Raw genomic sequence first — 26,021 nt, 5'->3', positions numbered from 1 at the left:
GGGGAGGTGCAGGTGGCCTGGGAACGAAAGCGAAAGCACTGGCTCCTCTGGACGTCCGGAGGCCAAACTCACACAGGCGAGTACTTAGAGCAGGGCGGGCCTCAGCACACAGGTGCCCGCCCGTGGACTGGCCCTGGTCCCCCTGCGGCCCTCCAGCTCGGAGCTCCCCTGGCAGATGGCGCCGGGCAGAGTTAAGGTTTCCTCTGGCCCTTCCTCCCCATCCAAGCTCCACCAGGCAGGGTGCCCTTGCCTCCTGCTGCTCTCCACTTTGCTCTTCCACCATTCCTGCCACAGCCCCTGACCCCGGCACTGTTCCCCTTGCAACTTGGAGTACCTTGTACTTGGGAGTTTACCTCTCTCCAGCCTCTTCACCCTCTGCTCCTCCGCTGGCCACTTCTTTTATATTCAAACAGCCCCAGGGCCTTCTTATCTCTAAGGAAACCTTAGGCTGGAGAGGCTGCAGGCAAAGGTGGCCTCCCCGCCACATCTAAAGGACTCTTATTCGTCCTCATGCTTCCTGGCTTCCCTGCCCGAGTCTGTCCTTTCTGGTTTTCACCACGCTGACCTGTCCCCTCCCCATGTTCTCCACCCGCTGGCTCCTGCCTTTGCCCCACTAGCCGTGAGAGCACCTCCAAAGGAAGCACTTCCCCTCCAGCTTCCCCGACGGTGGGAGGCACCTTCGCCACACCACCTGGCACCAAGCTTGGTACCATCCCTCCTGCACCCGTAGTGGAGCCCCTCATCCGCCAGCACCCATGCTGGGGCTTTTTCCTTTGACGTCTGTGTCCCGCCCCTCCAACCCCAGCTCACTCCACCGTCCTCACCTTTCCCTGGACTCCCCCCTGCTGGGCCCATGCATTCTTTACATTGAGGCTTCTAGATCAATCTTCCACTTATAGCTCACGTTTACCAGGCCCTCTTCGTGCTCAGGAAACTTCAGGGGTTCCCTGTGCACCTGTCTCATGAATAAAACTCTCTGCTCACTTTCAGAGCCCCCAGGGCCTGTCCTGTGTGACCTTATTGCCCAGCACACCCTCCCATGAAACCCTCCGCATGCCCGGCTCAAGTGCCCCTCCTCCCCCGGCCCCGCTCTGACTGCACAGATGGACGTGTGTGATCTCCTTGTGTCCTCGGAACGCCCCATTCTCTCTTTTACAGTAGTGATTCCAGAGCAGGTGGCTTTAGAATCAGGCAGATCTGGATTTGCTTCTCAGCTCCACCATTTGCTAGCTCTGGAGTCTTGGGGAAACACTTGACGCTTGGACTCCTAGTTTCCTTATCTGTGAAATGTTACCCCCACCACTGGGTTGTGGGGGGCACAGCTCAAGAAACTGCGCATAGGGTGTGTATTTCTATGCCTGGCACACCATAGGCACTGCATTATGGCAACTCTAACCATCAGCGCACACTGACTGGTGTCGAGTGCCCACCCCTGCCCTTGGGCTGGGCCCACCCGATGTTCAGGCCTCAAGTAGCATCTGCTTCCACAGAGCCCTGTGATCTCCTAGGACATGAAGAGTCAGTACCAGAAAGAACAGGCCAGCTCACCGCCTGTTGGGGGATGGTGTGCATGCCTATGATGTCACTCTTCTTGCAGACTACACTAGTGGTTTTCAATCCTACCTTGCACATCATAATCACCTTGGAAGCTTAATAAAAAAGCTGATACCAAGCAAATCTCCTCCTTCCATTAAATCAGATTCCCGGGGGGGGGGGGGCAAAGTAAACCCTCATAAAGATGGGGTGTACCTTAGCTTTCTTTCATATCCCCCACCAGGTGATAGAGCTTCGTAATAAATGTAAGCTGGTTGCACAATCATTCTTTAGCCTTTGCTTTTTAAAATTACAAAAAGGAAATGTGAGTACAACTTCCTTGGTAACACATTCATGATCTGAATGAACAGGATAATTATTCAGGCTAATTATTTTAAGTATGTTAGTGAATCATAAAGACCATAGGGGAAGAGGTGATGAACAAGGGCTGATATTTGAATCAATCAAGTTTGCTAATTACTAGCAGCTCTGGGGAAGGTTGGGTGAGACAGAAATTGAAATAATTGGTGCAGGAATTTCAATGATGTATATTCTCCCTGTCCCCAGTTAGCACTAATAATTAAGGCTTGCTGAAGCTTACGCAGTTCAAACATATCACACAGCCCCTGCTGTGCAGGGCGATTCAATAATTCGGAGATTATCAGACCCCTTCCTCTTCCTCGTCCTCCTTTCTGCCTCCCTCCTGCTAGCGCCTCCAGCAGGCACAGGGACATCACATCCACCAACGCAGACAAGTCTGGTGTCCCAGACAAGGGATGACAACCACATTTAATGTTTTAAATGCTTACAGTCATAAAACGGGGAGGGTAGTGTGTGCACACACACGTGTGTGCATGTGTGTGCATATGCATGTTCTAATGTCTGCTAGCCTGTCTCGTTTGTGTAAGAATGTAAGAAGATGGTCAAGTATGCAGGCTCTCAGAGTCCAGTTGCCCAGGTTCAAATCCCAACTATGCAACAAACATAGTAGCCTTGGGCAAGTCCATTTCCTTCCCTATGGTAGCAGCACCTATCATATGAGGTTGACGTGAGGATGAAATTAGCACATCCATATGATATGCTGAGGACAGTACCCAGTCCATAGAAAATGTTCACCATGGTTTCTAGCCAGCTCTCTCTAGTTATCACTCTATGCTTAACTTGACATTTACATGGGTATTTTAAAAAAGTTATGAATTAGGAATACCTGAAGGTTGGCTACAGGTGCCTAAAAATTCCAGCACCCCATTACCAGCCCTCACTGCAGGTTTTTCCCTCAGCCCTCCACACATGCATTCAACAAACACTTAGTGTGACCATTCTGTACGTAGACTGTGTGGGATGCTGGGAGCCTGGGGGTGAACAATCTCCATCCCCAATGAGCTGAGGATTTAGAAATAGCACAAATAAACTAGCAGCCACAATACTGTGAGACATGCTACAACAGGTACGATTGCTCTGGGGACACAGGAGCTGTCCCCTAGCCTAGTCCCAAGGAGCAGAGAGGACTTCTCAAGGACGGCTGCATCTGGTCTGAGACAACTTGTAGAACACTTGGATTTGTAGAGAGATGCAGAAACAAGACAAGCTCTGCAGTGCAAACCCCCCAGTTCCCAGTTCTACATCTTACTGTGAATTTGGGCAATTTCCTTAATGTTCAAGCCTCAAATTCCTTGTCTACATAGTGGATATAAGAGTATGTCCCCTGCCATCATTGGACCAGGGTAAAAGTGGCCCTGGGCTCAGCTCTGAAGGGTCATGGAATCTTCAGAGCAAAAGGACACACTTACCCAGAGCTTGCCTAGTCCCTAAGCCACACTCCAGGGACCGAGGACCCTGGAGTTCCCTGTCCAAACAGCTCTCAGTCCATTTCCAGGGCACGCAAAGGCCTTTTCCCGGATTCACCCTCCCCGAGTGGGCTGCACACCTGGCCAGCCCACCCTCGCTGTAGGGGCAGCCAAGGAGCAGAAGTTTGCGAGGAAGGAGTGGATGGTGCCTGGGAGTGTGGGCAGGGTGTCGACACGTGTGCTCTTGAGGCCTGGAATGGGGGATGGCGGGTGGAGGACGAGAGGCCTATGTGTTGGTTGTCCCCACGCCGCCACCTTCCAGGCTGGTTCTCCCACATGTCCCAGAATTCTCAACTGGCTCCTGGCCCTCCAGGACATTATGATAGTTTATTTAGTAAGGATAGAGCCGACTTTATTTTACAAACTGTTAGCTTGACTTATAACTTAGTGGACGTTTAGTACGTGCCAGGCCTTCATTTGTATCCATGAGACTGGTTGAGAAGTCCAGAAACAATGGCCATGACGCAAGCGGCGCAGTTCTAAACCAGCTCTCACACGACCGTCAACAATCAGAATAATTCCCCGGGCCTCGCCCAACTCGCAGGGTGCCCCGCCATGCCCCGAGGGGCTCCCACCTACCTTCTCCCCGGGGGTGACCGAGATCCTCCAGACGCAGTGGGAGTAGGAAGGGTAGCCATTTGGGAAACCAGGCGCAGAAAAGTTTCCTGTCGTGTCCTGCAGGGTCTCCCCACACGCTGCACGAGCAAAGCGACAACCGTGAGGCGGCACGTGGCGCACCCACTCCCCACACAGGCAGCTCCCGCACGGGGTGGCCGCGCAAACGCACCCCTTCACCAGGCAAAGCCCTCAGACCAGGCTGATGAGAAGCGAGCCAGGCAGACTGACGTTTTTCTGGCTACCAAAAGCACAAGCAAGTCTGGGTGCCAAAAAGTGACACTCCTGGGCTTCTGAGGTTTTCAGGACTGAGCATGGCCTAGAGCTCATGGATCTCAGCTCTCCAGCTGGCTGTGTGGCCGTGGGCAAGTGGTCCAGCCTTGCTGCACCTTAGTTTTCTTACCTGTAAAATGGGCAGGACCTGCCTCAGAAGGGTAGTGAAATCACATGCATTACGTGAAACAGATCAGCTCAGTGCTTGGCACACAGTGAGCGCTCCATCTAGAGTAGCCATTATAACTGATAATAATAATAATATCTGTGGCAGAGAAAATATGAAAGTGCAAGTAGGTAAAGCAAAAAGAAAAAAAATGCCTTGAAACTCATTTCAGCTGTTAATTTGAATCTTTCCTCTTCTTTTTCTCTTGCCCACCTCTGAAAGATGCCAAGGAAACAGAAAAATGCAGAGGCATAGGGAGTGAGAATATCAGAGCGAGCCGTTCTGCCCTTGCATGTCCAAGGGCTGCCTGGTTATGAGTCTAGGACCGAGTCTTTATGTATGAGAAAAATATTTCCCTTCATTTGCATGAATACTTGGAAGCTGCAGGTTTTGTGTTTCCCTAACTCCCAGGGATTCGTGCTCCAAAGATTCAGACACTGTTTTGCTGAGTGTCCTCCTCTTACGGGGCCACCCCTGCCGTGTGGGACACAAGCATCTTTCCCTATGTGAAGTTCAACCTCCGCATGGCAACTGCCAGAGCTTCCAGTCACTCCTCGAGGCTACTTGAAACTCCGTATTTTTGGGAGCTGCAGGAAGAGATATGCAGAGAATTGCCCATCATTGGCCCCAGGAAATCCTGGATATTGACGCTTGGATATCATGTTACTGAACAACTGCCAGGCATCATGAAGATTATGCCTGGCAGCCAACACCCCCAAGGGTTCCATGGAAATTATTTTAGAATAATCATCAACATTTTGCAGGAACAGATACGTTACTGTGTGGCTCCATGGTATTTACCAGCTGCCTCGAATCCTTTAGGGAAGTGAGCAGCATATACATTATAACTAAATAAATACTGTGGCATTTCCCAGGGAATGCTATAAGGTTTCCTTTTAAATTCAGCAAGGTTATCTGATATGTGTGTCCCGTATTTTAGCCCTAACATGTCCCCAGATGACTAATAGCAGGATGGACATGTTTCCTAGAGTTTCTTGAGGAAGCGAGCCCCACGCGGCGCTTGGCGGGCCCTGTCGTCCTGCTCAGCAGAACAATGTGACAGCCCAGATTTTCTAAGTGGCCTCCACTTCAAATATCCTGTCCCAGGATCAAACGCTGGGTCTGGTTTAGGGGTCTGGGAAAGGCTGTTGTTAGTGGAATCTCCTTCATTCCCGCTAAAACCACTGACATGCACCCTGTCCCACCAGTGGTAAAAACCCAGCTGCTACCGGCAATGCTTTGCATTGTCGCGAAGTAGCTTCAAGGGGCCAAGGAGTGCTTACCCCAGGGCAGTGAGTGTGTGTGTGTGTGTGTGTGTGTGTGTGTGTGTGTGTGTGTGTGTGTGTGTGGTGATGATGATGATGATGATGAAGCCAAGAGGACAGAGGCAAAGAGGGCAAATTCAAGGAGAGGGGACTCTCATATAGGCCGTATAGACCCGACCTTCCGTAAACCATTCTCCCCGATTCTCTGTCTTCCCGCCAAGTCCCCCTTGGCTCTTGTTTGGCCAAACCCACATCCCCTCGTCCCACAGGAAGGGCTGTCTCGCTGTGACGGGGCCACGCTGCACTGCAGACCTGTTTGCTCTTGCTCTGCTCTGCCTGCGTCCTCTTCGGACACTTGGCCAGAGTAGCTTCCCGCAAGTTGGGCTGTGGGCTCTAAGACGTGATGTCCTCCTCGTACCGCAATCCTGTCGCTGTGCCGGCTTTCTACGCCGCCCAGCAACTCCTACCAGGAGGACCCCGAGGAGTAGCCCGTTAGGGTCCCTGTGTTGTTTCCCAGCGAGGGGGACCGTGCTCCCGGACGCCAGGGAGGCTCGCGGTTACCTGGGCATTTGTACAGCTTCCTGGCTTGCGCTATGTCTCCCCGACTGAGCCGCACACGCTGGCCGATGGTTGGCCTGACGCCATTGTCATCTCGACGGGGGAGGATGGTGTCTAAGAAAACCCCTCTACAGGAAGAGAAAAGAAAGAGAGAGAAAGAAAAGTCAAGGCCATCAGGCTGTCCGTGAGGGACTTCCCCCCTCATTTCCTCGCCGCACCCCGTCAGCATTCCTGCCCCTGGCCTGCCTGTCCCGGGCTGGCATGACTGAGGAGGTCCCTTTGCTCGTGCTGACATTTTCACATTCCATTCCATCAGCGGCCTACTCACTTTCCAACAGCAAGATGACTCTGCCAAGTTCAAAAATACGCCCTAGCCCAGTAGCCTGGGGTGTCCTGACTGACGCGCACTGAGCATTTCCACGAAGCCCCTGGCAGGGCAGGCCCAGAGCCAGCACCACGCTGCACGACTGCAGGGGGCACCATGCAGAGAGGCCACGGTGTGAGTGGCGCCCCCTGGAGGTGTGCGCTGGGCAGTGCTGTGCACACAGCAGTCTTGGAGCCACCCCAGGGAGAGCTTGGGAACTGGGACAGCGGGAGACTCCCAGGGCTGGCCAGCGAGCACAGGCGGATGCGCCGCTCATCGGAGTCTGGGGGCCTCGCTGGCAAGAGGGCAGTCAGGTGGAAAATGAGATGAATGCAGAGAACAAGAGGTAGTGGAAAGAGCCCTGGGCTAGAGATTTCTAAACCAGGCCTGCTTCTGCCACCTGGGTGAGCTTGGACAAGTCCTTTCCTCTCTCCGAGCCTCAGTTTACCCCTCTGAACAATAAGAGATTGGCCTAGGTGGTCGTGGTGGCCCCTTCTATCCCTAACATCTTATTCTACTCCTACATGATTGAAATCTAAAATGACAGCTTCATTTCCGAAACAGACAAGTGGGAACCAGGATGGCTGGCTGAGCACCAGCCCTGCGGTGGGCACGGTTTACACTGCCTGCTGCCCGGCGTGCTGCCAGCTCTGAACCTCCTCCTCTGCCTCAAGACTCTCCATCCAGGGCCTCTCTTGCAGGTGAGGCCTTTCCTGGAACCAGCTCCTTGCCCAGTTACCACCTTGTTTCTTGCCTTCCCTTCTTATCCAAGTTTCTAGAAAGTGTTGTCTCCGTCCTCTGACTGCTGATCTCTCCTTCGCTCCTCAATACAGCTGTGATCTGACTGCATCAGAGATGGCTACCAGTCACCCAGCAGCGGAGGACACTTCTCCATCTCCGCCTGCCCGCTCTCCAGCACTGGGACCTCTGTACCCCACCCCACCCCCGCCCTGGTTCCAGGGCACTGCTCTTGCTGGGCAGGGAGGTAGGAGCCACTGCTGCTTCCCCCTCAAATGATGCCCTATGGGTTTCTGCCCTCACCTGCTATTCTCCTCTCTCTCCATGTTCTACCTGCTCCTGTGAGTTTTAACCCCCTCCTAGCTCCTAGCTCATCAGTTCATAGCTAATTCTCTGTGTTCATAGCCCAGAATCATGTGCTAAGCCCCATATGCCTGGTGGAGGTGTCACCAGATTGTCCTATGGGGGGTTTCTTATGTTCAACAGGCTCAAAACCAAATTTATTCCAATTCCATCTTCTCCTGCTCATTCCACAACCTTTATCCCTTATCCTCTGAGCCTGAAGCTGAAGGTACCTTGGCTCCTCCTGGTCACTCACATTCTCCCGTGGAAACCAGTAGCCAGGTCTTGTCTATTGCTCCTTCCATGCACGCCTGTAATCCATACCCTCCTCCTCATTCCCGGACCACTGCCTTGGCTCAGTGATCAGCATTCCCTTCCTGAATCGTTTCCAGTAGCTTCTTAAGTGGCCTTCCTCCCTGTAGACTCAGCCACTTCTGATCTACTCCCCATCCCACAATGCTGCAACGTGATCATCCTGAAATGCAAGGGTAGGAGGTGCCCTCTTGGCTTGGAACCCTTCACCAACTTGCCATCACCACTTGGATCTCTAGGTCATTTGCTGGCTGGCTTCCACCTTCCCTTCCAGCCGCCTCTCCTGCCATCTCCACTTACACTGCCTTAAGCAACACTGAGCTCCTTCTAGCCCCAAACATGCCCTTGCCCGTGCTATCCTCTCCCCAGGCTGCCCACGCCCCATCTTCTTGTCTGCTCACAAACTCCTCTTCATTCTCCAAAACCCCACCCAAAGTCTTTCCTTCTTTTAAGCCAGTGTTTCCTGTTGCCCAGGGGTCTTTCTCGAACCCTATCTATCACTCCCACCTGGAGTTAATCATTCCTTGCTCTGGGCCCTACTCATTTGTCTTGTCTCTTCTCATCATACTGTATGGAGCCATGCACCACGTCTTCTTTGAGGAGGAGTAGTGTTTGTCTTCTTTGCTAAAAGTAAGTTCCTCAAGCAGAGAGAGTGGGTCCTTTATCTCTGTCCTTAGGGACGGGAGCATAGCAGGCCTCAAGAAATGCTGCTTGAATTAAATTATGCAGTCAAGATAGGGCACTATCTTCAAAAACCTTTGCAAAATAGTCATTTACATCCAAAGGGAAATGCGAAAGTGTGCCTAGTTACCCAGCTCTCTCTCTCTCTCTCTCTCTCTCTCTCACTTCTGTTTCCCTAAATTACACTACCTTGGAAAATACCTATTACCCCTATTTCTTCCTCATTACATCACTTTGTTATCCTTTTGTTTTAGTATATAGTTGTGTTTTTTTCCTAAATCAGACTTCAAGCTCACTTTCCAACCTTAGCATGTGGGAGTCTAGGTCATCTGCCAATTTCCTTTTCAGCATCCCTCTGCCCAAATATAACCCTCTGCCCTGACTTTAGTTAATTCCCACTGCCTTGTCTGTGGGTCCAGAGTCCCCTAGAGAAACTACAGTGGAATCCTTGGTCTCCCTCCCTGACCTCGCCAAGTTTTAAACCACCAGTGATGACTCCATGCAAAATTCTAAACTCAGTAACTTGCTCCTCTATAAACAGGTACTTCTGCCCTGACCAAAGATGTGTCCATTAATAATTATTTTCTTGGTTACCGTGAGGAAAGGAATTTTGCAGCACAAACATAAGCATCACCACAACCTCTAAGCACCCCATGCTAACTAACTCTGTTCATGGCCACATCAAGCAAGTGACTTTGCCAGTGGGACCACTCTCCACGCTCTCATTGTTCATAGACTTTCCTGTGTGCCAGGCCCTGGGTTGGGCACGCTGCACACACCACCTCATTTCATCATCATAACACCCGAGGTGGCAGGTGCCATTACCACCAGGGTTCTCTGAGCCTGCACAGCTTAAATGACTTGCCCAGGCTACAGAGCTAGTGATGGTCAGACAGGCCTGGCGCTCACCTTCCAGCCAGTGTTTCCCACTGCCCGAGAAATAGTAGGCCTTAATGTGCATTAAATGATAGGGCTAAGAACACTGGAGACTTCAAAAACCGAAACATCGGGAACAATGTTGGCTCACACTCAGATAGCTCCTTGGTGCTGGACTCCCTCCCCTGCACGCCCCTGAGCTGCCAGCAAGTGCTTCCAGCTCTGGACGATGTTTACTACAAGACCCGCCCTCCCCTGTGTAAACCAGTGCGGTGGTGTTCCTCCCCCTTTCACGTTAGGGCAGCTCTGAGCACCGTCATTCAGCTAAACTAAGAGAGTTCGGCAGATGCCTTAGGGAATAAAACTGTCAGTTCTGAGTTCTCAAACAAAGACGCCCCTGTATCAGAAACTATCCCCTCATCTCCTGGACCCTTGCCCGACAAAACCTCCAAAGACACCACTCCCCACACCTCTGCCCAACCAAGGGGGAGGAGAGACGAACTGCAATAAACTGGAGGGAGCGAAGTTGCAAGGAGATAGCTCAATCATAAAGAGACGCACAAAGATGGGGTTTCGCATCAGCAGGGCACAGCATTTGCCCCCAGATGAGCGTTTTATGTTCTGTATGCTACTTTCTGCTCTTTTACAGAAGCCAAGACAAGGTGCAGGCCGGCGCCAGGGGATATGAGACCAGGAGTAATGACACGGAGTCACAGAGTGGGGAAAATACTGACAAAATGCCCGAGAAGCCCACCAGTAAGAACCCACTGAACAAAGTACTTTTCTGAAATTACATACAAAAAAATGGGCAGAAAGGACAGTGCAGGTATTCACCTGCAGCAAAACAGATTTGCTGAAACCATTCTGAACTCTGGGGAGGAGGTGAGAAGGTAGCAGTGATAGATTACTGAAATAATGAGTTGCTCCTCCTAAGAGCCATATCCCCTTGCAACGTGAAGCTGCCACTCCTCCCAGTAAAAGAGGGCATCTGTTTCTCACTCCTTAAGTCTGGGCTGGCCTGTGTCTTGCTTGCACCAAGAGAATGCGGCACAAATGATGTTATGCAAGTTCTGGAGCCTCGGCCTTACGAGGCTTGCAGCTTCCCAGCTTGTCCTCTAGGAACTCTGAGTCCCCATGCAGTCCCGGTCCAGCCTCCTAGAGGATGAGAGGCCACTTGAACGAGGACCAACAGGCTCCCTTGCAGAACCGAGGGCCATGGACAGGCAGCCTCTAGTGCCAGGCATGTGACTGGACCCCGTGGACGCCCCAGCCTAATCAAGCTGTCAAATGCCTGTCGCTGTGAGTGATCCCAGGCAAGACCAGGGAAGAATGAGCCCGACTGACCCACAGTATCATAAAAAAGAATAGGCTGCGGTTATAAGTCCCTAAGTTTGGGGCCAGCCGTTCTGCAGCAGTAGATAACCCAGTAGTAGTGGCGGGGCCATCTGCCCTGGGGAGTGGCTCTGCTCCAGCTGCCTATCCTCCCAGGTCCGCCCTGCTAGTCTCCCTCCTAGGGATTCTGGGGACTTTGGGTGAGAAATGATTTCATGGGTTTGGCTCAATGATTTCCACTGGTCTGTGCTGATGAAATGGTTCACATTGACAGTAGTCAATGATGGTTATTCCTGAGGGGCAAAAGGTATGGGATTATGAGCTAGAGATCACAGAAAAAAAATAGAGATTTTTTAAAAAGAAAGACAAGAAAAGAAATGCTGGTCTGGAAGATTCTCTGCCTGCATTCCTGTCCTGGCCTCTGGCTTTGGAGCTGGTGCAGCGCCTGGCACAGGGCAGGTGCGAGAAGGCAGTGCTGATCCTACAACCTCAAATGCCCTGCATGGCAGAGACCTGGAGAGTCTCTTCAACAAAGTGACCACTGCAGGTGGGAGTATGTGGAAACAACTGCAATGAGCATAACGGAAATTTCCACCCTCCCCTATTCCCCAGCATAGCAGATCCCTCGGCCCTTCTGAACTCATTCATTAATTCATCCATTTAGCAAATGTCTATTGAGCACCTACTATCTGCCAGGCACCAGGTTGGGTGCTGAGAACTAGAAGAGAGTGAGTTAGTCTCTGTCCTCAAGGATCTCAGTCTATTGAGGGAAAAGGGAATGCAACAGATAAATTTTGTTTTGTTTTGTTTTGTTTGTTTTTTTCAAAAATCATGGCTTATTGAAGAGATAAATTAATATTAATTAATAGATAAAATATAAAGCATCATGAAGGATTATGACAGTTACAGAAACAAGACTCAAGGAAAAGCATCTCACTTGGCCCAACTTGACACTGGTTCCCTGGCAGAATTAATGATGCTCTGTCTCTAGTAGCAGCCTGCAGCTCCTGGATGATGCGTGGGGCCTGGGTGTTCCCTGCACCATTTCCCAAACGGGTGAGTGAGCCCAGCCCTGACACCCCAGCGTCCCACATTTGCACAGTGGGCCCTCACCCGCCAGCCCCACTGGCTTCCCGAGACTCCGGCAGACGGCTCACAGTGGACACGGCCAAATCTCAGTTTCCCAAGCTGGAGGAGGAAGCCCTGCCAGCTTCAGATTTCCTACATGGCAGCGAATGAGATCGCATCTGTCAGCCCCTCACCTCCCTGCACAAGATTGAGAAAGTGTACACGAAAGGTTCGAGCTGGAAGGGGCTCAGAGAACATCTAGTCCAACCCTCTCATGAGGAAACTGAGGCCCACGGAGGTGGAGACTTCACCACTCACACAGCTGTCCCCGGTTCCGGTCTACGTCCCCTCAACAGCAAGGTTCACAGGAGAGCTAGGACTAGCACCTGGTCTGCTGCTTCTCGGCTCAGTGGACTCTTCATCTCCCCACGTTTCTTCTTGCATCTTTGACACACAGCAGGGGAAGAGCAGGGAGTCCAGGGAGGCTCAACCTCATGCCACTTGTAAGTGTTGTTGAGGATGCCAACTTCAACACAACTGCACCCATTAGGGCTGCAGAGGACTCCTGCCTGGGTGCAGGTTAGAGGTCACGGCCAGACAGCTGTGTGGCCAGGGGAACAGTGTGCCCTGAGAACATGAGACGCTGAGGATCGGAAGATCCTCCCACCATCCTTTGACCTCATCAACAGGATGCGTTCAGCAGCCTTACCCAAGAACCCAGGAGCTCTGGGTGAGTAGTTTCCCTTTCACTGCCAAGAGCCTTATGTTTCCTGAGCAAATGGTTTCCTTTCATCTTTAAGGACATTGAGACTCATGAAGTGCATTGTTCCCCTCTTTGCTGTGACTGCTAGGAAGCATAGGGCAGGATTTGCTGCCAACCTCAACAAAGTGTACGTGACCTTATGGCATCTGTTCTGAACACTAACTTTATTCCAGGCTTCAACTTAGCTTTCTACCCTTATTTTTTTCCCCTCTCCTTCCCCCCCAGTTTCCTTACCTATTTTCTTTTCTTGTTGTCCCATGTGTATATTGGAAGTCACCTCCAATATTTTGGGAGGAATGATTAAATAAATAAACAAACAAGCAAATAGCAGGTTTTAACAGGAGACTGAAAAGAAAGTGTTCCAGGAGAAAAAATATTTGTACTTTGTGTATCTCCTTTAACGCAAGAGTAGAAAGATCTATTTTACGAAATCGGGACGACTAGTGGGGAAACTTCTGCACACAAGACACTGACATGGTCCGGAAGCAAGGGCGGTATTGAAAATCCCTAATATGTGCTCGGCACAGCACGTCAGAACAGCTCATCAGAACAGACCCTGCCCGTGCTGCAAATCCCTGGTCAGGCCCTACGCGGGTATGCCAGCTCCCATCATCTGCGACCTGCAGGCGAGAGGCCTGGGTGCTTGTTCTCACCCTGACCCCAGCTACCTGTGCACCCACAAGCTGTCTGGAACCTTACCTGAGAGTCTTCACCTCTCAAATGGACCCATGACTCACAGCCCTCCCAGCTCTGACATGGCCCAGCTTCCAATAGACTAAACCTCTTCTAGGAGGACCGGTGAGTTGTCACCACGCTTATATTAATATAAGGACGTGCTTGAGAAGATTCCCCTACCCACTGAAAATTTTACACAGGGCCTCTAACTTATTAGCCCAGCCAACCTCTCAATAATTTCCCCTTTCCAGTTTGCTGCCTGTGACACTAGGGCATGATGGAATGCCAGCTTCACAATGGGATTCAATCTTATTAGTGGGAACCTGATTAGATTATATTTCACTGCAGCCCAGAGGCCACTGTATTTCAAGGACAGACAGGCCAGCCCTGCTAGGAGCATGCAGAGACCTGCTCTCTGCAGACCTCCAGGAATCCGACCCAAGCCTGCGGCAGGCACAGTAAAACACAGAAGAGGCATAAGCAGAGATTCCGACCTTGAGAAGGTGTTCCGGGCGTAGTGCATGATGCTGTCAAAGTCGTATGTCTCTCCCAGAGAGCTCACTTCCCCAGCTTCCATTTTTAAGAAATTATACTCCTGACCTGTGACACAACACTCTGTTAAGGCCTTTGAAAACCAAGCCAGGCACCTGAAAGGAGGCAGAGGAGGGAGGGGGAGGGCCCATAGCAGCTTCTCAGGGCTCTCTTAGCCCTGTCAGTCAAACAACAGGGTTTGTGGTGGTTCCCGTCGTTTTTAATAGATTGGAAATTTGAAACTTAGAGCAAGCCCAGTGTTCTCCCAACTCCTCCCCAGACCCCCCCCCCCAGTGAGACTCAAAACTCTTAAACTAAGTTTGCATACAAATTAGTTATCAATCTGCTTGCCCCCAAATTAAAAATAACCAAAAAACTCTGTGCTTTCAATTTGAAGACACAAAAGAAAATGAATCAAAGAGTTAAATGCAATCCCGAATACTTCACAATTTAGATTCTCTAAGTCCAAAGCATTTTTAAGGCAATCATATTTATCAACTAGCTACTTTCATGTTTAATATGAACTTCTATATAAAATTATTTGAAATAAGAAGGTATTTTTTAAAATGCAGACACTTTATCTGCCTTGGGGCAGAATGTTTCTAGGCAGAAACACTGTTTTCACACATACTCCTGTCCTAATTGTATTTCAGTTTTGAAAAGAAGTGTTACCTATCGGCAAAAATGACTCAGAAAAACAGCCAGGAAAATCCTCTTTTTTTGACTTATCAGCTGTGAGGCTGAAACAGTGTTCTGGTGGATTGTGTTCCTTTTAGGAAATGGAGTAGGATTTCATTGTCCTCTACAACATGGGAAATCCTTTCGCTTCTGCTCTAAACAGCCAGCCATGGCAGATGACCTCCCAGGAAGCCACAGACGGACGGTGGCAGTGCTGGTGACAAACAGCTGCAGAGTAGGGCGGCTGTTCCACCTTCGGCACCCGGCGGTGATCAGCTCCTGCACGCCCTCTCCTTCCTCCCTCCTGGCCCTGCGGATGGCACCTCCCTGGCCAGTCCCTTCCAGACTCCACAAAGGCCTCCTTACCTGGCTGGATGTTTTCTCTGATGATGGTGACATGCTGGTCTCTGTCTGGCCGGGTGTGTTCATGCCAAAACCCAACCACGTGGCCCAGCTCATGAGCCACAATGCCGAACTTGTCACAGTTTTTCCCGATGGATATGGCCTGCGGACCTCCTCCTCGGCGCCCGACATAGGAGCAACAGCTGGGCAGTGGCAGAGATCGCAGGTGAAAGCACATCCAGCAAAGAAGCAGCTCTCCCCACCCCCTGCCAACCACTGTGTGTGTGTGTGTGTGTGTGTGTGTGTGTGTGTGTGTGTGTGTGTGAAAGAAAGACTCTCAGAGGTGACTGTGTTCTCATTGCCCAACTTCTCACCCAATGCAGACATTCCCCCCTCAAAAATGGTTCTTGAACATTTTGGGGGTCACAGATCCTCTTGAGAATCTGAAGAATGCCATGGCCTTGCTTCCTGAAACAAAGTGCATACCACATCCACCCCTCCAGCCCCCAGGTGCCCGTGTCTCTGCTGGACCGTCTCTGGTGACAAGGAGAAGAAACAAGGAAGCAGGCTGCTGCGTCTCCGCTAAGCATGCATCTTGGTACCACTATCAGGGGAGCCTTAGAGATGACTTCTTTCATTATTCCCAGTACAGAAAGGTATAAAAAAGAAACTAACATGGTCCCTAATTTCACCACCCAAATAACCTCTATTGAACATTTAAAAAAATACATGACCATATTACAAAAGACTGAAGTATTAAGTCTCTCACCCCCACGCTCAATCTCTTTATCCAAAGGTAAACTTTGCTAACAGTTTCTTGCATGTTCTTCCAGAAAATGTTGATGCTACAGATATATAGAGAGATATAGATATCGCTATAGATATATAGAGACATATAAAGATTGCTATAGACATATGGAGAGATATAGATATCGCTATAGATATACAGAGATATAGATATCTCTCTATATAAATATTTAAATTACACAATACACCATGTACATTGTTCTTTATCTTGCTTCTTGTCCTCCTTAATTTAGAGATCTTTATATAACAGCATACACAGATCTCTTTCATTCTTTTCAAAGCAACATAGTATTACATTTATTTCATAGTACTAATCTTTTTATAGTACTAAAATGTATTTCATCAGTTTCCTATTAATGTACATTTAGGCTAACTCCAGTCTTTGCTATTTCAACAAAGCCACAGGGGAGAGAGGAAGACAAACCAAAAAAACAAACAAATCAACAACGATAACAGCCGGGCGCGGTGGCTCACGCCTGTAATCCTAGCTCTCTGGGAGGCCGAGGCGGGCGGATTGCTCGAGGTCAGGAGTTCGAAACCAGCCTGAGCAAGAGCGAGACCCCGTCTCTACTATAAAATAGAAAGAAATTAATTGGCCAACTAATATATAAAAAAAAAATTAGCCCGGCATGGTGGCGAATGCCTGTAGTCCCAGCTACTCGGGAGGCTGAGGCAGGAGGATTGCTTGAGCCAGGAGTTTGAGGTTGCTATGAGCTAGGCTGACGCCATGGCACTCACTCTAGCCTGGGCAACAATAGCCTGGGCAACAAAGCGAGACTCTGTCTCAAAAAAAAAAAAACAAAAACAAAAACAAAACAAAAAAACAACAACGATAACAAAAACCAAAACAAACAGTTGGACTCCTACTTGCTCCTGGTAGGGTAGATTTCCAGCAATAGGATTAGTGGATAAAAGGGTACGTGCACTTGAAATTCTGACAGATACTATCCGTTGCACTCCTCAAATGTTGTCTACTTATACACTCAGTAATAACATATCCAAAGCCCCACTTACCCACACCCTGGCCAATGCTGGTTTTATCAAACAATTTTTGTCAATTGGGTAGGTAAAAAATGGCATTTCACTGTAGGGAGGTAAGGTTGGATAGTTTTTCACATATTTTATGGGATATTTCTATTTTTTCCTATGAACTATGTGTTCATATCTTCTCCTATTTTTCTTTTGATTTGTCCATCTTTTTATTATTGATTTTTAAGAACAATTTGTAAATTAGGGAAACTAGAATTTCAATTGTCAAAAGTGTTGCAAATATTTTTCTCACTGTGTTATTTCTCATTTGATTTTGGTTTTATTTTATGTCCTGTTTTGATTTTCTTTTTGTCATATAAAAGTGTTCAGTGTTAAATTTAAATTAGGTTAAATTTTTAAAGTTTTGAACATAAATTTATAAAATGTCTTCATTTTTTTACTGCTGAGAAAAGCCATCCAAATTTCAAGATTATAAAGAAAATCTACCCTGATTTTCTTCTAACACTCTTATGGATCTTTTTCTTTCTTTTCTTTTCTTTATTTCTTTTTTTATGTTTACATCTTTGATCCAGCTAGAATAGTTTTTTGGTGTAAGAAGTGAAGTAGGAATCCAGCTCTTTTTTTTTCACAGTTTACCCTAGTATTCAAACATCCCAATGGACTAATCACTCATTTAAAATGCTATCTAAATTTGTGTATAGGTATATTCATTTTGAACCCTTTTTCCCATATATTTATTTTTCTTAAGTTCCAAATTAATTTAATTATTATCTTCATTTTACATTTTAATATTCTGCATGTTTAGATATACCATCAGACCCCTATCTCTGACATTATTGGTATTTTTTTTCTCTGTATCTTATTTCTATATTGTTCTTCCATATAAACTCTAGTATCATTTGTTCAAGTTCTAAAAAAAAAAGTCCATACATATACCATATGTATATGAAAATGTTGGTGTTTAAATCAGAATGGCATGAATTTATGGATTATTTTAGGGAGTTCTGACATCTGTACTATGTTGAGTATTCCTACACCAGGAAATGGTATGCACTTCTATTTTTATTTTATTTTATTTAGGTTCTTTGGAGTTTTAGCATTTTCTTCCTAAAGGTCTGGCATATTTTTGCATATTTGTCAAGTTTATTCTTAGATATAGTATCTATTATGTTTCTATTAGGGTTGTGATATTTTCCCTATTATAAAAGCATATCAAACTATTTCACGTATAAAGAAAAGTAATTAATTTTTTGTTAATTAACTAATTTTGTGATGTGTCACTTAATAGAGTCTCCCTGTGTTTTTAACAGTTTTTCAGTTTTGATATTCTAGGTTTTCTAAACACACAATCACATTAACTTCCAACAATGCAAATGTTTCTTCATCCCTGCCAATATTCACAGTGTTTATTTCTTTGTCTTGTCTAATTATATTAGTATTTCCAAAACAATGGTGAATAGTGTGGTGACTATAAACATCTTTGACGTTTTCCTGATTCTAACAGAAATGCTTCTAGGAATAGCATCCTTAAAACATGATGCGGGCTTTTGGTTTGAAATCATGTATTTATGGATAGGTTATATATATATTAATTCAAGAATCTATCCTTGATGTCTATTTCTGTGCTACCTTGACTACTTTTTTATAACAAAAAATGCATGTTGAATTGTGCAGGTGCCTTTTAGCATCTATTGTTCTCTCCTTTGATGGGTCAATCATGGTAATAAGATTTTTTACATTGAACTAGTCTTTCATTCCTTAGACCTAGTTGGCAGCCTACTCTTCTTTTCTTCTACTGTGGATTTATTTTTCATTTATTTATTTATTTATTTATTTTCTTTTTTGAGACCGGGTCTCCCATTGTTGCCCTGGCTCGAGTGTACTACTGAATTCTTTATTTAGAATTCCACATGGCTATTCATATGTGAGATGAATCTATAATTTTCTTCTTTTCCTTTGGTGCCATCTTTGTTATTTTGGGGTAGCAATGCTATGATAGTTTCTTAAAAGTGATTTGGAAGTGTTCCTCTTCCTCTATGCTCTAAAAAGCTTAAATAGTACCAGAATAATCTGTTTCTTGAGGATTTAAAAGAATTCACCTGTGATACTCCGGATTTGGTGCTTTTTCCCTCCAATTTTCAATTTTTCTCAAAGTTGTTGGTCTGTGCCAGTAATTTTTACCTTGAAATCTTCCATAGTATCTACATTTTCACATTTCTTGCCCTAGAGTTTTGCAAACTACTCTTTTATGATTCTGCTGAATCTGTGGCTATTTCCCCCTTTTTCATTTGTAATTTTGTGTATTTCTACAGGTCACTTTCTGTCTCAAACTAATGAGTGGTTTAGCTATTGTCTTTTGGTTGTTTTTTTTTAATTGGAGAAAAAGCATATAAATATATTAACATATATACAAATAGAATCACAGAGTGATTACTCACCCTCCAAGGGGGTTTAGAACCTTCTATACCATCTTGAGGTTATGTTATGGAAAGTTCAGCCCTTACCCCTGAGGCTGTATCAGAAGAACGAGGACAAATGGTTTGAGGAGAAGGAAAGAGGAATTTATTAATTTGCTGGCAAAGAGGAGATTGGCAGACTCCCATCTCAAAGTACCAATGTCCTCTGTTTTTTGTTTGTTTATTCAAATAATTTACTCTCAAATTTATTAGCCCTATAAAATGTTTCACCTTGGCTGTTTCCTTGTGCTCTCATTAGGTTTACTTTGTTCTGGTGATGGTGGTGGGTTTTATTTATTTCTTTTCATTAATATCTCATTACCGTTGGTGTGAACTGGTAGTGTAGTTTTTTCTCTGGACATAGCCTTCGCTATATCTCTTTCATTTTGAATTGTAGGGCTTTCACTATGTAGGCATTCTGCAATTTTAATTTTGATTTTCGTATGACCTGAGAGCTATAAAAAAGGGGGTGGAGTGAGCTTTTAATTTACCAGGTAATGCTTATTCCATTTATGTTATTATGTGTAGTTTGATTGCTTTGAAATCAGAGACTATTTTAATGCTATTTCTGCCTTTTAGAAGCCATTAAGATGTTCTTAATGCTTAATAGATAGTCAAGGTTTATAATCCTTGAACAGGCACTATAAAATTGTGTTATCCGGTTATGGAGTCTGATGGACCTATAGAATCAACTCTATTAACCATATTTTTCAGATCCTCTGTGAATCTCTACTTACTTTTTGGTCAACTTGACAGTGATTTACTTGGGCTGACAAAAAATGAAATAAGTCTCTGGCTGCTGGGTGTTTCTGTCAATTTCCCCTTGAATTCCCTGGGGCTTGTTTTACGACTGTTAATGCTATGCTATTTGCCGCATGAAGATTTATGACAGTTATAATCTTGCTGTAGCTTGTATCCTTTCTCACTATAAACTGTCTCACCTTTTTAAAAAACACTTTCTGACTGTAAAACAACAAAATAACAAAAAGCTAGTATATAACTAAAATTGTGATCCCAGCTTTCTTTCTGTTAGCATTTGGCTGTATAGCTCCTTTCCTTTTACTTTTAAACCTCTCTAGGTCATTTTCTACAGTAACCATCTTTGTACGGAACATGTAATTGGGACTGGATTTTCAACCCAATCTGAGAAACTTTTTCTTTCCGTAGGGGAGTACATCACACTTACATTTACTGGCATAACAGATAACTTTATTCATGAGCCAGTCATTTGATTATATGCTATGATTTCTGTAGGAAGTCTGTAATCCATGGAGCCCCTGCAATTCCATGCAGGATTTTGCATATGTGTTCATCCACTCTAGAGAGAGGAAAGCCCACAACTTCATCAGATTCTCAATGGGGTTCCTGATCCCAAGACGTTAAGAACCCCTGCCTTACACCTTTCTCCCTGTGACGTACCACCAGGTCCTGCCATTGCTCTCCTAGTGACAGGACCCCTGGTATCCCTGGAGTCTTCCTCTGGCCCCACCTGCTTTGCCACTGGATTCTGACTTCACCGAGGACAAGCGGTTTCTAGCAAACCCTGGACTCCTATACACAACAGCTCTTTGGAAACAGTTTCGCAGAGAAAACTCAAGACTCACGAAGCCTCTGATCTGTTGCCTCTGGCTCTGCTGTGGCGGCCTTGCTTTCACTTACCCACAGGTCCTGTAACTGAACACGATGAAGCTTTCCTCATCGGTCCTTTCTATGAAGGTCACACAGGTGTGCTTCTCCCAGTGCCTCATAGCCTGCTTAAAAATGGCCCTCTGGCTTCCTGAAACAACAGAACAAACGCTGGTCACTTCCATACTTTCCTTAGATGCTTTATGCTGGCTTAAGACAAAGCTTGTTCCGACGATCAAGAAAAGCTTGTTAATAATATTGTCTTCTTTACTCGAAATGTGATGAGAGCAGATTTTGTGGCCTTACCTGTCCCCAGGCACAAAAAGTGACAACCATGGGTGGTGACGAATATGCTAATCAATTTGATTGTGGTGATCATGACATAATATATCAAATCATCACATTGTACACCTTGAATATATATGCTTTTTATTTGCCTATTAAACATGTTTAAAAAAATTTTTTAAAGCTTCGTCTGGTGACTCAGAATAGAAACGTGGTAGGAATAAGGATTTCCCTTGCTAAAAATATAACATAACTTTCCTGAATTGTCAAAACCTAGAGAGTAAGAGTTTGTGGATTGGAAGGGAGGGTAAAAAATAGATTTTCTAAATACCCTGGGCTTCCCAACTTTTCCTTTGCATTAAAAGTGTTTTCTACTTTTTAAAAAACCATGCCCAGGTTAATCAGTTTGGAAATTGTAGGCTATTGAAGTAGCGGGTGTCAGCTCACCAGGCCTGCATCTCATCCCCCACATTCTTTTAGCCCTGGAGGACGGTCCTCCACACACCCTAAACATTCTGTTTGTACGGACGTCTGGGTACTTTGCATGGGGTTGCAGTGTCTGCTGGGAGATCCTTGAGCCCAATGTCCTATAAGGCCTCTGAAAGCAGGTGAATGTCACACTTCTCTGAACCTGTCCTCCTATTTCCTTGAATGGAAATCCGTTGAGTTTCTCCAGTCTGATGGCTACATATAGCCAGAAAGTTCTTTTCAAAATCTATCAATCTGACAGAAAGAGGACTATTTTAATTTTGCTAGAAGCAATGAGAAAGACTTAGAAAAAACAGTTGCCCGGGAAGTACGCAGGATTGTGGGGCGTGTGGGGGGGGTCTCAGTTCTAGGGGGCTCTCGTTGCAAAACAAAAAACAACAACAACAAAAACAGCACCCATACTAGTCTAGAGTGATGTGGTATCATCTTGTTGTTCCCAAAAACACACATAAAGAATAAAGAGTAACTCGGCTGTTATTTTTTTTTTCTAACATCTTGACACTTTTGGTTCAAACTGTTTGTAGCTCAGTCACTCACTGAAATAGCAATCCAACATATTACAGAATAACATAAATCTCTGGGTCAACAAAAGTCTAATATATAAAATGAGTTCACTTTGACGAAGGTAATATAAATTCTTGGTCAGGAAAGCACACTGGATCTGAAAGAACACGGCTAAAATAGCAAAGAACCAAAGTTCATAGCGGATTATAATCCCTCTGTTTCAATTCTTTAAGTGCCCACCTTCCTGTGCTATGAGAATACAGTGCCTTGGGGGCAGGAGGAAGTATGGGGCCCCTAATTAGTGTCTGGCAGGAGGAAGCCCTGGCTTCCTGCCACGGAGCGAAGGGAACCGCAGGACCGAGGAAGGGGCTGGAGGAGCCCGGGCTCTCCCAGGCTCCAGGTCCTCGGTCCAGGTCTCTCATTTCCTTCACTAACTGACTCATCAGTGTCTTTCTGTGGCTTTGGCAAGTCCTTAGGGCATCTCCCTTCATCAGCCATCTCTTGCAGAGGAAGTCACAGAGCCACAGGGGGGGGAAGGACTTACAAATGGCCCGAGAGCCTGGGAAAGTCACCCAGCGAGGACCCTCGCTCAGGCATTCAACTGGCACTGGTCTCACCTGCGTGCCTAGTGCATGCCAGGCCCTGTTGGAGGTGCTGGAGACATAGGAGGGAAACAAAACAGAAAAAAGACCCCTGTTCCCACAGAGCTCCGGCAGAGACAAAAAAAGGAAAGAAACTTCAGGCAATGACAAGTGCTGTAAGGGTTATAAAGCAGGTGTCAGGACAGATGGGAGCCGGCGGGGCAGTGGGGCGTCAGCGGAGGCCTTTCTGTGACGTGTCCCCTAACGTGACACTCGAATGCTGAGAAGCAGCGGCCAGGCCAAGATCTGGGAGAGACATTCTAGGCCAGGGGTCCTCAAACTTTTTAAACAGGGGGCCAGTTCACTGTCCCTCAGACCGTTGGAGGGCTGGACTATAGTTTAAAAAAAACTATGAGGCCGGGCGTGGTGGCTCACGCTTGTAATCCTAGCACTCTGGGAGGCCGAGGCAGGCGGATTGCTCAAGGTTAGGAGTTCAAAACCAGCCTGAGCGAGACCCTGTCTCTACTATAAAAATAGAAAGAAATTAATTGGCCAACTAATATATATATATAAAATTAGCCGGGCATGGTGGCGCGTGCCTGTAGTCCCAGCTACTCAGGAGGCTGAGGCAGGAGGATTGCTTGAGCCCAGGAGTTTGAGGTTGCTGTGAGCTAGGCTGACGCCACGGCACTCACTCTAGCCTGGGCAACAAAAGCGAGACTCTGTCTCAAAAAAAAAAAAAAAAAAAAAAAACTATGAACCAATTCCTATGCACACTGCACATATCTTATTTTGAAGTAAAAAAACAGTCAGACAAAAACACCCGCATGTGGCCCATGGGCCGTAGTTTGAGGACGCCTGTCTAGGCAGACATGACAAGTGCAAGTGCAGGGCACTAAGGGGGCGGGGAGGGGGCATGTTGGCACAGAGCTGGGCTGGGGAGGCCAGAGTGCAGGGACGGAGGGGAGAAGGGACAGGGCAGGAGAGGCAGAGAGGCAGGCAAAGGCTGGAGGGGGTGCCTCACAGACCACTGTCAGGAGTTTCAGTTTCACTCCAGTAGCAAATAATGTCTAATTGCTGTGAGTCAGGCACTATTCAAAGTGCTTTATCTATAGTAATTCATTTCATTTCCAAAATAACTGGATAGGGTAGAAAATATTATCATCCCCATTCATAGGGGAGGAAACTCAGGCACAGAGAGGGAAGTAATTTTCCCAGGGCATCCTGCTGGTAGTGCCGGAGCCAAGATTTGGGCCCAGGACCCCTCTGGTCACCAGGTGGTGCACTGCTGGGGGTGGAGGCAGAGACCCCGAGTCCAGGGCGCTCATTCCGGCAGAGGACAGGAGAGCCACCATGAGCAGCTGCTCACGCAATTCCCTCTGTCTGGAGGGCTTGTCCTCACACCCCCATTGTGCAAACCCTGTCTGTCCTTCAAGACGGGGCACAGGTCACTCCCAACAAGAAGCTCAGGAAGAAGGTGACCAGCTTGGAGGACGTAGCCCCAACAGAGACTGCCGTTTCCTGAGGCCTGGGGGACCAGGCCTCGGGGACACAAGGGAGCACAGAAGGCCTACTGTGGTCCCTGGCATCTCTCCATCTTGTTGGCGGGGCTGCCCGCACCTTTCCGGTCACCTCTGGGATAGTAGCTGTCACGACAGGGCAGATGAGAAGGGCTGCTCGCCTTCTTTACCGCTCTGTGACGAAATGCACGGGTTGTGCAGATACGCTGCGTAGCCACGCCCATCACTAGGTCTTATTTTCGGGGTAGGGCTTATATTGTGCAAATGCTTAGAAATCCTGCTAGGGCTTATTTTATGGGTAGGTCTTATTTTCGGGGAAACATGGTAGAGAGGCAAAGCCCCAGCCCCACAGCAGGCCTTGTCTGGGGCTACTGACCCGTGAAGTTCCCTCCAATGACGTAGGGGATGACTCCTCCGGGCCATATCCTCTCTGTCCTTGAGGTCGTGGCTCTTCGGACCCGGGGAGAGGACCTGGCTGTAGCACTCAAGGTCTCAGGGCCGTGCAGAAGTGTGGCATTCTCCTTGCCATCTGCAAGACAGTTAGGTTACCATTAATTTGCCCTTTGACGACTCCTGTGAATGACGGTTAAGATTGCATTATCCACGATTCCCCAAAAGGAGTATTAAAATAAGTGTGCTAAAGTGGGTATAGGATCCGTTCAGGCTTTGGAACCCCTGGGGGGTAGTTTTCTAGACAGAAGGAAGAGTAAGTGTAGTGAGTGCACCACGCCTGTGATGGGAGTGGGGCTGGGTTGTCTGACACCTTGATAGAGGCCCCAGACTCCAGTGGCCCAGACAACTCACAGCCCTGTGGGGGCGGCCAAGGCCAGGTGCGCTTTCTGCTCACGGACACGCACATTTGGGGGAACAAGCTGAGTCAATCCCTTGCCTTGAACCACTTCTGTCAGTGTTGCAAATTTTGAAACAATTTGCCCAGTACAACAAAGATAGTGGACCAGTCTGTGACTCTGGAAACATAAATTCTTTGTAAGATAAACCTTGGAAAAAGCAGATCCTCATAAAACCCCCAGCTCTTCCCAGTCTGTCAGCACATCTGGACCCCGAAGACAGGAATATGGGAAACAAATGGAGGCTTGATTGAAGGTTCCGAGTCCAAGTGTTACAGCCCTGGAAACAGGGGAGGTGGGTGGTGGAACAGACGCTAAACCTGTGGCCACCACGTCCCAAATCCGCATTCATGCTGTTCATCAGTCAGACAATGTAAAGTTTTGCTTTCAGTCCACTTGCTTAAAATCCCTCATTATTCTCACTTGGAGCATTTTCTCTTTAGTTTTTATACTTTCCCCCTAAAAATCAGCTTTTAGTTTTGTTGATTCTTTTCTTTCTTACATTAATTTTATTTATTTTATTACTTCCTTCTATTTCATTTCTTTTAACATTTCCTTTCTAGCTTCTTCTCTTTTTTAAAGAAATAGAGATACAATTTATACACCATAATATCCCCCCTTTTAAAGTGTACAAATCAGTGGTTTTAGGTTATTAAGTATGAAATGTCCAATTTCCTTAAGTATTAAGTTTGACAGTTGATATCTCTAACATTTCACGTTGACACTTCTTGTTTTATTTTTATTATGAAGGTACATCCTCAGCATGTGCTAAGACATCAATTGTCTTTGCATCATTTGCTGAAAAGACTAGTTTTTCCCTCTGACATGCACGTTTTTAATGTTAGACATTGATATATACATAAGTTTCATTTAGACTTTTTTCTTTCAACTTTGCATTCTTTAGAAGTGTGATTTTTCATTTCTAAACATTTGTCTCTGTGTGTGTGTTACTGAAT

At 46.9% G+C, this 26,021-nt stretch overlaps 1 protein-coding gene across 1 annotated transcript in view; it reads right to left on the bottom strand.

Annotated features, from left to right (window-relative positions):
• The window catches only part of TLL2 (tolloid like 2), a 117,265-nt gene that overhangs the window by 35,282 nt on the left and 55,962 nt on the right, over positions 1 to 26,021 (bottom strand). The window contains exons 4-9 of the mRNA XM_012767277.3: positions 24,594 to 24,746; positions 20,872 to 20,989; positions 14,984 to 15,162; positions 13,903 to 14,008; positions 6,261 to 6,385; positions 3,960 to 4,075 (exon numbers count right to left, since the gene is read on the bottom strand). Of these exons, the coding sequence (XP_012622731.1) occupies positions 3,960 to 4,075; positions 6,261 to 6,385; positions 13,903 to 14,008; positions 14,984 to 15,162; positions 20,872 to 20,989; positions 24,594 to 24,746 (797 nt within the window). The remainder of the gene's footprint in view (positions 1 to 3,959; positions 4,076 to 6,260; positions 6,386 to 13,902; positions 14,009 to 14,983; positions 15,163 to 20,871; positions 20,990 to 24,593; positions 24,747 to 26,021) is intronic.

Source organism: Microcebus murinus, chromosome 14 (assembly GCF_040939455.1).
Source record: "Microcebus murinus isolate Inina chromosome 14, M.murinus_Inina_mat1.0, whole genome shotgun sequence".
In the NCBI taxonomy this organism is placed as follows: Eukaryota; Metazoa; Chordata; class Mammalia; order Primates; family Cheirogaleidae; genus Microcebus; species Microcebus murinus.
This window is presented reverse-complemented; position numbering and strand designations above follow the sequence as displayed.